Source organism: Caretta caretta, chromosome 20, assembly GCF_965140235.1.
Source record: "Caretta caretta isolate rCarCar2 chromosome 20, rCarCar1.hap1, whole genome shotgun sequence".
Lineage (NCBI taxonomy): Eukaryota > Metazoa > Chordata > Testudines > Cheloniidae > Caretta > Caretta caretta.
Window position 1 is genome coordinate 7,374,554 of NC_134225.1, and position 15,232 is coordinate 7,389,785.

A 15,232-nucleotide genomic window follows, 5' to 3' on the forward strand; every position below is an offset into this window, starting at 1 on the left:
ATGCACAGATGGAATTATTCATTACTTCCCATATTTTCCTCCTAGTTATTGCAGTCTGAGAGACAGAGTTAAGTCGAAGGTAGCATTTAAAATATTTGGTGGGAATTTTCCCTCTCTGCATATGCTGCCTTGTCTACTTCTCAATTCAAGGCCACGCAGCTGTTTGCTTTTTTCTTTTCGATTTTTTTTTAACGTGCCATTAAATTCACATTGAGCACTTTTAGTGATGATCATCTTTGCTCCCTGGCTGTGTTCAGCTTCATGAATGTTCTGATCTGCATAAGAGTTAATTACCCAGAAGGACTCCTTCAATAGTTTGCCTTCTAGCAGAAGAGGAAGGGGTCCTGCAGGAGTCCCTAAAATCCCAGCTGCAGCAATGAAGGTCCTGATTCTGATCTCACATTAGTTTTACACCAGTCTATCTCCATTGACTTCAACAGAGTTATTCCTGAGGCAAATCGGTGTCATGTATCAGTGTCACTCCACTGACTTTCATGGAGTCACTCTTGGTTCACATACGTGTAAATGGGCTATGACTTCACTGGAGTTACTCCTGATTTACATTAGTGAGTTCAGTAGCAGGACTCGCTACCTGTACACAAATGCGAAACGTGAGTTGTGTGGTTAACACAGAGAGCAAAATCAAACGATGTACAGTGTGGTCTGGGGACTATGGTGTGACAACACGATCCCTGCCTTGATATAAATGTCTATGTAGATGGTCCCTATTTGGGTTCACTCATTTGTGAAAGAGAGGAAATGAGAGCACACAAGAAAAATGGAAGGAAGCAGGAGCAATGTGGGGAAATGACAAATAAGAAAGAAATAGGGATGAAGCGAGAGAAAACAGTTGCAGAACCCCCAGCCCTCCCTGCCGCCCAGCCCCTGACTGGGGAAAAAGGGGGGGAATGAAAATATTGGGGGCCCATTTTAAACACTGTATAAGTGAGACAAAAGAAGCCTGATCTCTTGTTCCTATGTCCCACATGGACTGATCTGAAAATAATTAATTAGAGCTGAGCAGAGGATGGAAATTCCATTTCAGGGAGAATTTCGAGATTTCAAAATTTGTTTTTGATTCAATTAGGAATGAAACTGGAACATTTCTAAATTTGCCACTAAAGCAAAATTGTGGGGGAAAACCCTGGATCGATCAAAAGGTTTCCGCGTTTTAATTTTATATCATAATACAGAGTGCAAAAAGTTTTAAATTTCAAAATGCGAAAGTCACTTAAAAACTAAAAAATCAAAACATGTCCCTTTGTAAATGTCAAAATGGAACATTTCAATATTGTCTCCAGAGCCCAGGATCTGGAACATTTTATCACTTTGGAGAGATTCAATCTAGTTTCCAAACTTTACCACTGAACAGAGCAAATTGGAAAACCTCCCAACATTGGGAAAACATGACTCTAGATCTGACCCCTAAATCCCAGCTCTATAGCTTGTGTTGAGAGGTAAAGTCCACATAACATTTTCCTCTTTAAGGCTCAAATCCGGAGATCTGTACTCTGTGTCAGCCTGTGCTTTATCACTGCATGGGTACACCATGTGGAACAAGGAGGCTTCCACACCACCCATCGCACAGCTTCCAGACACAGCTCCTGTACCTGAGCACAGGGACTGCTCCCTGCTAACGCCCCCATAAGGGGTAGGCAAGGGGAGAACGGAGGTGGGACCAAATTTCTGTCCCTATCCTCACTAGCCAATGGAGCTTCAGGCCAAGATGGGCAAACTCATGCTGACGGGTGGCATCCTAGCGTGCCATCATGCTGCCAAGTCTGCTAAGAACAGAGCTCACAAGTTTGTGTTGGTTCAGCAGACTTGAACAAGGCTGGTTCACACAAGCTGATTAGCCTGAGCTCTTTCCATGTCTACAGTTATAAACCTGAAAGAAAGAAAGAAAGAAAGAAAGAAAGAAAGAAAGAAAGAAAGAAAGAAAGAAAGTTAATTTCATGTCTTTAGTTTTACAGCAGATGCCAACAGACTAATACGTGTCTCAGATGTTTCTCAGTATCTTGGGTCCAAACCTGAGAGATGCTGAGCTCTCACAATTCCTGTTGGGCTAAATCACCAGAGGTGTTAATCACATGTACCTCCCATTCAACCTCAGCCAGCAAAGGTGCTGAGTAGGAAGGTGTGGAACAGTTCCCTAGTTTGTGCACGTCAGTTTCAGGAGTCAAAACTGTGACCCTGCCTGCTAATAATTGAGACCTCCTGTGAATGTCAGAAGAATCAGGCCAGGGTTGAACCAGCAGCTGCAGATACATAAAAGCCTGAGACTTCATGGCCAGATCCTCAGCAGGTGTGAATCACTGAAGTCAATGGAGATTTTTCACCTGCTGATAATCCAGCACAGTCGATACTGAAACAAAGACCCAACACAAAAAGATCTGTCCATTTTACTTGTGAAGACTTGACCAAACTTTCTTGTTCTCTCACGCTCTTAAATTCAGATCTCAGTGCAGACAAGCCATCCCAAGCACAAGGATGATTCAACATTAATGTTACAAAGGTTTGTTTAAAGAAATCCACGAGAAAGCAAATTATGGACCCAATTCTCCTCTCACACACCCCAGGTTTACCCTGGTGTATTCCCTCTGGGCCTGAATTTGCTCTCTTATACTAATGTAAACGGTGAACAGCTCCACAGATTCCAAGGGAGTTACAGCTGTATAAAACCAGCGCAAAGGAGAGGACAATCGGGCCTACTGGTGGAGTTACACCAGATTTACTCTCATCTAATTGAGATCAGAATCGGACCATATGATCAAATCACCAGAGTGTTCCCAAGCCTGTGCGGGCAACTTAATAAACAAGATACTTTTTTTCCCACAAGACAATTACTCCTTTCCTAATTCGCTGTATGCTAAGCCCATCAAAAGATGGTTTTTGCTTCTCTTTAATCCCTATTATAAAAAAAGGGAGTTTTAAGGGAGTTTACAAGCACAGTTTTTATAGAGCTGGGATTCCCTGCAATGAAACTAGACCGTCTCCTATAACTTATGATAGATGTGTTTAAGTATAGCTCAAGTTGCTGCTCAGCAAAATGTGCAGTGGGGCTAACACCCCAAGCTCATAAACCTCATGATTATCCAGCCAAGGCCCATTCTCCTAACAGATAAAAAGGTGAAAGCATCAGTTCTGATTTCAGAGGGATCCACGCTTGGCTACTTTTCACTCTGCTGCCCTGCTCAAGCATTTCTTAACTTCGCCATCTGCCTTCATTCCTCCTCTAACCAGCTACAATGTCTTGCCGATCCTATCACATTAGCTCTGGAGGCGGTGGTGTCCGGAATTTCAGTTCTTGCTCGGCTCTCATACCAAGAAGCATGAAGCAATACAGTTTCAGCACTGTCTCATCTCGGGGAGGCGGTGGCGTGGGCTATAGAGGGCTAGGATACTTTGGCAGCAGAAGTCTCAGCGGCGTAGCCTCTGGCAAACCCAGAATGGCTGTTGGTAGCTGTCATTCTGCAAGATATGGGTATGGGAATGCTGATCTTGCATATGGCTACGGCAGTGCTGGCTTTGGCTACAGAGTGGGTGGGATCGGTGGGCCTTGTCCACCCACTATCACAAATGTCCAAGTCAACCCGCTCCTGCTCCAACCTCTCAACCTGGAGATCGACCCCAATGTTCAGTCGGTGAAATACCAGGAGAAGGAGCAGATCAAGTGCCTCAACAACAAATTTGCTTCTTTCATTGACCAGGTGAGATGGGCGATCGCAATCTTCACTAGCGGTTCGCCATGGGAATGTCAGACACAACTCGCACAGACACTTCAGAGATGAAGCCTGAGATTTTCTATAGTTTTTAGAGGTTCAAAATGTCTAGGGGATTTGGAGTTCCCAAATAGCCTAAAATTACAGTGAAGGTCTGATTCTCATTCACCCTAAGGCCACTTTATGGCACTCCAGCAGTGCAAAAGGGCCTTAATGGGGGGTATAAATACACTATCATAGTGGGGTAAAGTGGTTTTAATGTAAATGAGAATCAGGCTCCAAGTTTCTAATGTTATATTCAGAGAGCTCCTTGTTTTCCTCCCACGCCAGCATAAGTGCTGATTTCAGTGGAGTTACTTCTGATTTACATGGGTGTGAGAGACTGTCTAGGATCTGCACTGTTTCAACCATAAATAGTATAAACCAGAGGAACGCTTCGCTTTCTCTGTAACTGATTGATCCTTTTCTCATGTATACCAGTATGTTTCTGAATAACCTCATTATAAAGAGATGAGCTCAGAATTTTACATTTCTGTTATCTCCATTCTTCTGAAAATACATGCATGACTTGTGTCTTTTGTTTCTAATTTTGCCGATTCTGGGGAATCCCTTCTGGCAGTAGAGATTTCATAGATTATAAAGCCAGAAGGGACCACTGTGATCATCTAGCCTGACCTCTGTACAATCCAAGCCATAGGACTTCCCTGAATTAATTCCTTGTTTGAACTATTGCTCCTATTTGTTACGAGTCTAATGCATTGATACGTTTTGAAAGCTTCAAAAGTGAACTTTCTTCCTGTTGGGATTCAGGTCCGATTCCTGGAGCAGGAGAACAAGGTGCTGGAGACCAAATGGAGCCTTTTGCGGGAACAAAAACTCTACCGGAATAACATGGAGCCCATGTTTGAAGCTTATATCAGTAACTTGAAGAGGCAGCTGGAGAACCTGGGATGCGACCGAGCTAATCTGGAGACAGAACTGAACAACATGCAGGACATTTTGGAGGATTACAAGAGAAAGTAAGTGTGAAAAGATGCAGTTTAATAATAGGTTGTTAAACAAAATGTCTCCAAACATGTACATAGCTGCATGCATTGTTGACTCACCACTATTCAAGAGGGTGGAGAAGCTTCTAATTATAGGTAGGCAGTTTCAGATATATCTTGACTAACTAAATAACTGCCCGGCTTTTCAAAGATGCTGAGTGCTCAAAAATCATAAGAACATCAGAACGGCCACACTTGGTCAAACCAATGGTCCATCTAGCCCAGTATCCTGTCTTCCAACAGTGGCTGGTACCAGATGCTTCAGAGGGAAAGAACAGACCAGGGTAATTATTGAGTGATCCATTCCATCATCCAGTGCCAGCTCCTGGCAGTCAGAGGTTTAGGGACACTCAGAGCATGGGGTTGTGTCCCTGACCATCTTGGTTAATAGCCGTTGATGGACCTATCCTCCGTCAACTTAGCTAATTCTTTTTTGAACTCTGTTATACTTTTGGCGTTCACAACATCCCCTGGCAATGAGTTCCACAGGTTGACTGTGTGAGGAAGTACTTCCTTTTGTTTGTTTTTGTTTGCCTATTAATTTCACTGGGTGACCATAGGTTCTTGTGTTATGGGAAGGGGTAAATAACTCCTCCTTATTCACTTTCTCCTCACCATTCATGATTTTATACACCTCTTCATAACCCCACTTAGTAAGCTAAAAAGTCCCAGTCCTTTTAGTCCCTCCTCATATAGAAGCTGTTCCATACCCCTAATCATTTTTGTTGCTCTTCTCCATACTTTTTCCAATTTTAATATATCTTTTTTGAGAACTGGCAACCAGAACAGAACACAGTATTCAAGGTGTGGGAATACCATGGATTTATATATTGGCATTATGATATTCTCTGTTTTATTATCTATCCCTCATCACTACTGATCTTGGCCTTGGGTGCTACCTCTAGGCAGCCAAGTTTGTAAATGTGTTATTTATTCCACAAATATACTATAGCTACAGCATAGGGTTGCCAATTTTGGTTGGACATATTCCTGGAGGTTTCATCACATGACATAATCTTTAATTAAAGATTAATCTTCAATTCCTGAAGACTCCAGGACAATCCTGGGAGGTTGGCAACCATACTACAGCTCCTGGTACAATGTAATCTTTCTCCATGGGCCTGCTGGGTGCTACTGGGATATAAGTAATAAATAATAATATACTAGGACATTATCACTTTGGGAGAGCTATACATTACACCAGTTATGGGTTTACACTATTCATTAAATAATCTGCTTGAAGAGAACTTTACAACATTTTAGTTAAGTAGAGCTCTTGGCAGATACTGTGAATGTGAATACGTACAACCAGGCTTGGAAGGATTAGATTTTTATGAGTAAACGTCAGTAAATGTCAATTTCACCATAAACACACGAACAGATGAAAAAATATTCCCCTCGATTTACAGGTTGGCAAAGTAAGAGAAATGCTGCTTGAGACCTCATTAGAGGTTGATTTAATTATATTTATTTTGTGCCTTTTGATTTGTGATGGTGACAATTTCTTTCTAGTGATTATAAATCTTTACGGTTTTGAACCACAACATCTACTGTCATTAAATAATTTCTGTCTGACCCCCGCCCCATTCTCTGAGCCCCCCGCATAATTTCCTGCAACTATGAAAATGTAAATAGATAACAATAAAAAAAACTGCTTAAAACCTAGAATGGTGCACAATTGTGAATATTTAAGTCAATACAAATTTCAAAATATCCTCAAATAAATGTCAACATTCTCTGTTGAAATGACAAAAATATCAAATTCTGAAAACATATAACATAAGGCACATACAACATATGGTACATCAACTGACTGAGTGTACAGTTGTTCTGGAATTCCAAAATGCACCACAATTTTTGTTCCTTGGCAGGGGAGTGTGTGTGAGATCCATATTTTTTTCTCAGCTGAATAGTTAAACAAAAAATAATCGTCTATTCCCCATCAGGTATGAAGAGGAATGCAATCGTCGAACCTGTGCCGAGAACGAGTTTGTAGTACTTAAGAAGGTGAGCAACGCGCAGATAGGCTACAACCTTATCAAACACCTGCTGCCCAGATGTTAATAGAATGCTGATGGGATATAGTGATTTTAAACTCATCTGAAGGAAAAATAATGCAAAGTTCATACTTACATAAATAGAACAGGCTGAAATTATTTGAAATGCCAACCACTTTTTCCTGAAAAATGTAAAAAAAAAAAAATCACTTTATTTTGCCATTTTAACCACTTGAAATAATAATTTGTGAAATGATGGTTAGAGGTGAAAAAATTCCAACATGCATATGTGACGTTAGAGACGAATATTTTTAAAGATATTTAGGCACTAATATTTAGGCAGTAATATTTTTAAAGATATTTGGGTATTGCTCCCATGAAACTCACCTAGATGCTTTTGAAAATCCCACTAGGCATCTATCTGTATCTCCAGGTATCTAAATACATTTGTAAATCTAGCCTTTGGTCTCACTGAAAGTCAGCAGGATTTAGATTTCTAAGTGCCTGAGTTACTTTTGAAAATGACGCATGTGCTTCTAAACCACTCAAGTGTTTTGAAAATATTATCCTGTGGTCTTTGTCCATTAGAACTTTTGAGGATGCGTGCTTCCTGGAAACTCTAATTCCTCTTATCAGAGACATTTAGGGCCAGATTTTCCAAAGTACTCAGAACTAGATTTGTATGAATAACAGAATTGTTGATTCATTGGCAATTCTGAAAACTCCAATGGGAGTTAGATGCCCTTTGAGCCTTTTAAAATCTCCCAGTAGCCACCTAGCCTTACCCTGGTTTGGTCCTTCTGGCTGTTGATACAACAGACCATTAGGCTGGTCTATGGAGATGACCTATTTATCTTCCTTTCTCCTGTATATTAATTATTTTGCATGTGAAACTATAAAGATGGAAAGAATGAAATAATATGGAAAAATTAAACTGCTTAGAAGTGACAATCCAGGTGATGAAGTTATTAACCCAATTTTGTTCTAGCATTAACAGAAATGTCTTATAATCAATTAGAAGTGCTTTCACTGTATTTCTGATTCTCTGCAGGATGTGGACTGCGCTTACATGAACAAGGCAGAACTAGACGTCAAAGTGAAATCCCTCATAGATGAGATCACCTTCCTGAGACACGTGTATGAAGAGGTAATTACATTTCCTACTCCAGTCAGGCTTTTATGAGGAGAAGAATACAATGAATGCTGGTATTTTCCAAAGGGCTTTATGGGAGTTAACCTCCCCAACTCCCGCTGGCGAAATTCATGAGGTGTTTGGTGCCAGACTCCTTTAGTCTAAGAATCAGAGAGTTTGCAGCCAGAAGGGACCACCAGGTCATCTAGTGGGACCTCCTATGCAACACAGGCCACTAAACTCTACCCAGCTTCCCCTGTATTGAGCCCAATAATCTGGATAAGGCTAAAGTATTACAGACCTGAGGAGACTAAACTACTGTGTGCCACAAGCAGGGGACAGCAGGGACCAAGATGCACCAGTGCCTGAGACCCCTTCAATGGCAGAGAATTGAAATTTGGAAATCCTTTTTAAAACCCCTACCTGAAGCGAATAATAACGCCTGGTGGCAGATGATCTGTTAGAGGAAGGAAAGAGACAAAGGCCTGGTTGGTGTAAATGGGCACATTTGAATGTGCCCATTTACCTCAGAGGAGGATCTGGCCCTGTTAGTCAGATGAATCTATATCGAGCCGAAGGGACTAGTTCCATGGCGCGATCCTCGGTAAGACCCACAGGCCCAGATCCTCAAAGGTATTTTGGTGCCTAACTCTGATTGAAATCAATGGGAATTAGGTGCCTAGCTACCTTTGAAGATCAGGGCCTTAAGGCCTGATTTTCATTTACACTCTGGTCTTTCTTACACCTTTCTTACACCACTCTGGCAGTGTAAAGGGGCCTGACAGTAATTTACCGTGGGGCGACATTTGCACTTGGTTTAAGGCCTCTTTCCACTGCTAAGCCCTTAGGGCCAGTTTTTTCTTTCACTTGCTCTGTGCTGACACCAGCTTAGCTCTACTGATTTCAGAGGGCTCCTTCTTTGTGAAAGACGAAGATGTCTGCCTCAGGCCTGGTCTATGCTTTAAAATTTGGGTTGCCATAGCTACAGTGTTCAGGGATGTGAAAATCCAGACCCCTGCCACCACAGCCTGGTGCAGAAGAAAACTTCCACCAACCTAGCTCCCATCACACCAGCCAGAGGAGTTCCTACAGTGACGCACAGACTTACATTATGGGCTTACAGGGACATAGCTACAGTGCTGTAGCACCCACCGTATAGACATGGCCTCAACCAACCTTGCTGGAAAGAGAGATTAATGGACACATTTAACTGAAAACCAGGTGCATTCAAATCAAAAATCCCTCTCCTCCATTTTGGATTAAATGTGAATCTGCAAAATATGTAGGAAGTATCTTGTTACCTGTGAACAGAGGACCAAAGCCAGGAAAGCACCTAGAAGCAAATGACTGATGAATGTAATGTCTCCTGCAGGAAATTGCTTACCTCCAAGCGTCCATTTTGGACACCTCCATTATTGTGCAAATGGACAACAGCCGAGGACTGAACATGGATGACATCATCGCTGATGTCAAAGCTCAGTACGAGGACATCGCCAACAGGAGCCGAGCTGAGGCAGAGTCCTGGTACCAGTGCAAGGTGAGAAAGAGATTATGGATGGCTCTGACACTGATCTCATCAAAGGAATAGTTCAATCCACATGAATGAGAGCGCATACAGACAGGACACTTTCCGTAATTCAAGAGATGCATGACATGACAGACAGGCTATGTCTACACTACTGTGTTAAGTCGACCTACGCTACGCAACTCCAGCTACGTGAATAACATAGTTGGAGTCGACGTACCTTAGGTCGAGTTACCGCGGGGTCCACACAGCAGGAGTTTCTCCCGTCGACTTACCTTACTCTTCTCGTCAGGGGTGGAGTACAGGGGTCGACTGGAGAGCGATCTGCTGTCGATTGGGCGGGTCTTCACTAGACCCACTAAATCGACCCCGGTGGATCGATCTCAAAACGTTGATCCTGGCTGTAGTGTAAACCTGCCCACAGTGTATGAAATCTCCCAAAACTGTGTTAGGATTTAGTCTCAGTGAAAAATTATCAAGATATAGGCTATATCCTCAGCTGTTCACACTTAACTTCACTGGAGTTACACCAGTTTATTTCTGCAGAGGATCTGGTTTTACGGAAATGTTATATCTTCCCATTCAGATTTAAGGCACTTTTTAAAACTCGGGTTCCTTCTCTTAATAATAATAATAAATAATAATAATAATAATAAAAGCAGCAAAGAGTCCTTTGGCACCTTATTGACTAACAGAGGTATTGGAGCATAAGCTTTCGTGGGTGAATACCCACTTTGTGGGATGCATGTGACGATGCATGTGACATGCATGTTAATAATACCAACTTCTTCTATAGCATATCATTTTCTTTGATATATCTCAAAGTGTTTTACAAAAGGGGTCAGTAGCATTACCCCATTTGACAGATGGGGAAATAAAGGCACAGAGAAGGAAGGGACTTGCCCAAGGTCACCCAAAGCAGTGGCAGAGCCAAAAATTGAACCCTGTTTTTCTGAGGCCCAGCCCAGTGCCTGCTCCATAGGCCAGTCTTGGCTAGACAAGAATGCTATGAAACATGTTTTCACAATCTGTGTTGCACCTTCAGCCATTACCCACATAGAGGACAATAGTCTCCTACAGCTGACCTCTTAAGGAGCTCCTCTTTCAGCTCAAGTAGTAGAGATCTGTGCTTTAGTGCTCAAGATATAGCATTCAAACTCTGCCAGTGACCCATGAGTAGCTCATCATAGTTACACTGCAGCTTTTGGTACTTTGTAACTGGTCTGTTTATTATAATTGCATCTTCTCTCTCACCTAAGTATGAGGAGCTGAAGGTAACCGCTAGCAAACACTGCGACAACCTGCACAGCACAAGGAACGAGATTATGGAGCTGAACCGGGTGATTCAGAGACTGCATGGAGAACTTGAAAATGTTAAAGCCCAGGTGAGTGTGACACACTGGCATAGTGTGTATAATGTATCAATAACAACACACAAATGCTATGTATAGGATCCAGTGCTACGTGATAACTAAAAACTGTCCCATTATAACAGCTCAGCAGTAAAAAAAAATCTTAATTAAAAATTAGGTTGCACCCCTTGACCGTTCTGAAGAACTGCTGGTGCCTAGACTAGTGACCAAGCCATGAAAGGGTAATAGTTTACTACTGCTACCAGCTAACAGAGTTACTCCTTAACTCAAGTGGTAGAGGCCTGTATTGTGAAGGTGACACACTCAGCAGAAGTCTAAAGTTAAGCAAAAAGAGTTAACAGTTTTGGATGTATAACCAACTCGAAAGAAAGAAAGAAAGAAAGAAAGAAAGAAAGAAACTAGCAGAATCAATGGTTGGGTTTTTCAAAGCCCATTCAAATTAGTGAGTTGTGTGCCTAAATCTTCTAGTCAGCTTTGAAACTCTCAACCAGTGGCCCTATCTCTGGTAAGCCGTTTATAAAGCAAAACAAGATAACTAGAATAGCTGGTCTGTCACCAGAGGCCCATGTCATGGCAGCTAGTCTGTAAGATCTAAATCTAGGGACTCAGTGCCCCAGTCTGTGTGCTGGGTACCTCAATGGGAAGGCATCCTCCATCCCTCAGATGGCAAAGTGGTCGTGAATTTACTCCAAGGAGCATACCTCAGCCTGATCAGTTTTTCAGACCGAATCCAAAATGTGAGCATTCAATTTATAACAAATGAGAGGCTATCAGAAAAAGAGTCTCTTAAAGTGAGTCACACGGAGTGCATTTATCTCCTGCCTCTGCAGCGATGCAAACTGGAAGGAGCCATAGCAGAAGCCGAGGAGCAGGGAGAGATGGCTCTCAAAGATGCCAAGTGTAAACTGGCTGACCTGGAGGCTGCACTAACAAAAGCCAAGCAGGACCTGGCTTGCCAGCTGCGGGAGTACCAGGAGCTGATGAACGTCAAGCTGGCCTTGGATATCGAGATCGCCACCTACAGGAAGCTGCTGGAAGGAGAGGAGAGCAGGTGGGTTCATAGCACAATTCTGCAAATCACTGCTCAGGGAAGAATAACGATTAATTTAAAATGCCCATCAAAACAGAGGGTCCAATCCTGCAACCCTTTCTTCAAGTTATAGTCCATGTACTTGCAAGTCAGCTCATTGCAAACAGCGGGGGAAATTATCAGAAGCACATAACTGATGTAGAAGTAAAGCTGAGTGAAATTCAGCTGAAACGTTTTTACAATGAAAAAATGCAGATGCAGGTCAATTGAAGCATTTTATGAATTCATGCTGAATTCACCCAATTATTGCTGAATTCACTGAATTATTACACTTAAAAAATCCCCATGGACCAAAAATAAAAAGTCTCATTTTGGTTCCTTTTAAACGAAAGGGTTTGATTTTTTTTTCCATCTGAAATGACTTTTCACTTCAAAATTTAGTTCACTTTCATTAAAACAAACTTTAAAAAAATTAGAACAGAACAAGACAAATGAAACTAAAGATGAATGAGACATTTTGTTCAACCTAAAAGGATTTTTTCCCCTGATATATATATATATTTTTTGGTACTCTGAAAAATTTTGTTTCAGGTAGACCCAAAATATTTTTGTTTCTTCAGTTCGGTCATTGTCTCAGAAAATCAGTTATTTGCACAGCTCTACTTACGATATTAAATCCCTTTTGAAGTCGATAGCACTTAGGGTGACCAGATGTCCCAATTTTATAGGCACTCTCCCGATATTTGTGGGTTTTTCTTATATAGGCGCCTATTACCCATGATCCCCTGCCCTGATTTTTCACACTTGCTCTCTGGTCACCTTAATAGCACTTAGGAGCCCAATGCACCTATGCACTTTTGATAAATTTACCCAATAGGTCTACTGGAATGAGTAAGTACTGCCCATGTGCAGGATCGGGGCCTATCGGAAAAAAAATTAACAATGTTTGTGTGTATTGGACAGTCAAATCACATATTTCCAAACCACAGTCTGAGTCTGCTGCGAACATCACCTGATCTCAAGGCTTACAGCTAATTAATTATATAGGTAATGATAATAAGCAGGTAGCTAAAACATAAGAACATAAGAATGGCTAGACTGGGTCAGACCAAAGGTCCATCTAGCCCAGTATCCTGTCTTCTGACAGTGGCCAGTGTCACGTGCTTCAGAGGGAATGAACAGAACAGGTCATCATCAAGTGATCCATCCCCTGTCGCCCAATTCCCAGCTTCTGGCAAACCCTGTTTCTTACATTTTAAACCTTTCTTCATTTTCCCCTTCTAATAGGTTGTGTGGAGAAGGTGTCTGCCCTGTCAATATTTGTAAGTACCAGGAGTGTTCTCCTTCTTAGAAGTCCTATGTGATTCATCTTTTACAGCAAAAGTCATAACCTGAGCTGCAATCACTTGCTTTTTTTATTTGCAGCTGTGTGCAGATCCCAAGGGGGGGTTGTGTGTGACGGCGACCCCTGCTTCGGAGGCAACTATTCTTCCAGCAGCAGAACGCTACTCAAAACGGGAGGTGTTCTTAGCAGCGGAGGTCTATGCGACGCTAGAAGTGGAAGAAGCATCGTCACAAACTTGGGAGACGTATGTGCACCGTGCAGTCCTACCGGCGGGTACAGCACTAGCAGCGGAAGGAGTTCTAATGTCAAATGCGTATCAACTACCAGCTCCTACAGAACAAAATATTAAAGGAGAACTTTAGAAAGTCCTCCCTTCACTGCCTAGTGACAGCAATACCTGCTACCAGCACTAACGTCATTAGGGGATTTTAAAGATTACAGCCCATTCTACATTGCTTGCTACATGAAGCATCTTTAATTTCTGGAGTAGCTACTGTTACGAGGCAGCTGCCTGACCTTTAGTTTTACAAAGCTGCTCTTCTGAAATTTTCCTTTTCCTCCTGGGTTACTGAGGTCTAGCTTGTCTGGCATTATAACACCATGTGATTAGGGTATATTGTTAGGGCGCTGTATGTACTAAGGAATCGAATCATTTGTGAAGATATGTGGCTCAAAAGGAGGTCTCAGTGATAGAGGGAAATTCAGAGTCTCACTGTTCAATGCCTTTCCTCAAACGAGTATGAACCAAATACGAAAATGAAGATCTATCATTTTGCAGCTCCTACAGTGTATTCCATATTATTAGCTAACTGCACCAGTTCACCACGACACGATGATTTGCAAAGAGCAAACCACTGATGTGCAGATAGTATCTTGTTCATAATTTCCTGCCACCATGCCTGTTTTGTTCCATTTTTCTTTGTTTTATTCCATTTTTCCAATAAACTGACATAGCAGATCAACACTTGCAGTCGGGTGATTTCCAGTTTTGAAGTTTTAATTAGGCAACAAGGCACGTCTCCTTATCGAGACACTTAAAAAAAATTCAGTTCTAACGAGTGAATTGCTCCCAGAACTCACTGGCCTTTCGAAAATGTACGGGTAATCTTCTAATAGCGGTAAGAAAAGATGGAAAACCCATCAGGTGCTGAGAAGCACATTGATAGCACCTTGAGAAGTGCCAGATAAATGCAGAGAGATCCCTACAAAGATAGATAGATAGATCATGAACAATAAAATCAACCAGAGACAGCAAATGTGAAACTGGATCCAGTACACAGCAGTGAATAAAAATGATAAATACAGTTGTTCTAAGAGAGGGACTCTCAAATATTTCACCATCATCCCCCATTTTTATCCAAGCAAATGGCCTCTGGCAACCTCCATCCCATGTGCTGATCACATTCCTAGAGATCAGCAACTAATGAAATACGAGAATACTTGAAATACAGGCAGTTGTAGTAATTGACTTACTGTGACATGTCCCAGTGACCTTGTTTCTGCACACACATGGCGTATCCAAGAAGGCAAAGGCTGAGCCAAATTGCAGTGCAGTGGCCTGCCAGTCCCCCAAGTGTGGCGGGGGTCCCCAAAGGCGACGGGTGTTCAAGGGAGGAGGGGCGCTCAAGACAAGGGAGGGGGGCAAGAGTTCCAGGGAGAACAGGTTGAAGGGGCCTAGGGAAGTTGGCTGGGGAGAGTGGGACTCCCATTGGACTCCTGTTCCCCCAGTTCTGAAAGGGACAAGGGGAAGATGATGGGGAAATAAAATTAAGGGAACAGGCACTAAAGGGGAGGCAGGCCGGCAGGCAAAGGAGTCCCAGCGTCCCTCATTGCACCACCTCAGTCAGTCACCCCTGGAGCCCTCCATCCTGCCCCCTCGCGTCCCTGCCAGCAAGGTCTCAACGCCTGCAGCTCTGGCCGATACCTCTTCTGCTAGGAGTTCCCTACTGGCTAGGAACCAGCAGGGGGAGCACTGGAAATGCCCCAGTGCCAGATTCACAGCAATCCCCCCCGCCCCCCGCAGTGGTGGGAAAGAGTCACTGCAGGGCACACCATAGTCTGT

The 15,232-nt window shown here is 42.6% G+C and overlaps 1 protein-coding gene across 1 annotated transcript; it reads left to right on the forward strand.

The window, feature by feature from the left end:
* The first annotated feature begins 3,248 nt into the window (after positions 1-3,248).
* On the forward strand, positions 3,249-14,064 carry LOC125629358 (keratin, type II cytoskeletal cochleal-like). Its single transcript, XM_075121417.1, has 9 exons — positions 3,249-3,710; positions 4,533-4,741; positions 6,715-6,775; positions 7,817-7,912; positions 9,270-9,434; positions 10,682-10,807; positions 11,626-11,846; positions 13,113-13,147; positions 13,251-14,064. The coding sequence occupies exons 1-9, from the start codon at positions 3,249-3,251 to the stop codon at positions 13,517-13,519; spliced, it is 1,644 nt and encodes a 547-aa protein (XP_074977518.1). The 3' UTR covers positions 13,520-14,064.
* The last annotated feature ends 1,168 nt before the right edge of the window (positions 14,065-15,232 follow it).

What these genes read in the sequence shown, in the direction of transcription:
- LOC125629358 (XM_075121417.1), top strand. Translation starts at nt 3,249, where the DNA reads ATGTCTTGCCGATCCTATCACATTAGCTCTGGAGGCGGTGGTGTCCGG. An exon ending in TTGGAGGATTACAAGAGAAA is followed by an intron (nt 4,742 to 6,714) that starts GTAAGTGTGAAA and finishes ATTCCCCATCAG; the next exon opens with GTATGAAGAGGAATGCAATC. An exon ending in CTGGAAGGAGAGGAGAGCAG is followed by an intron (nt 11,847 to 13,112) that starts GTGGGTTCATAG and finishes CCCTTCTAATAG; the next exon opens with GTTGTGTGGAGAAGGTGTCT.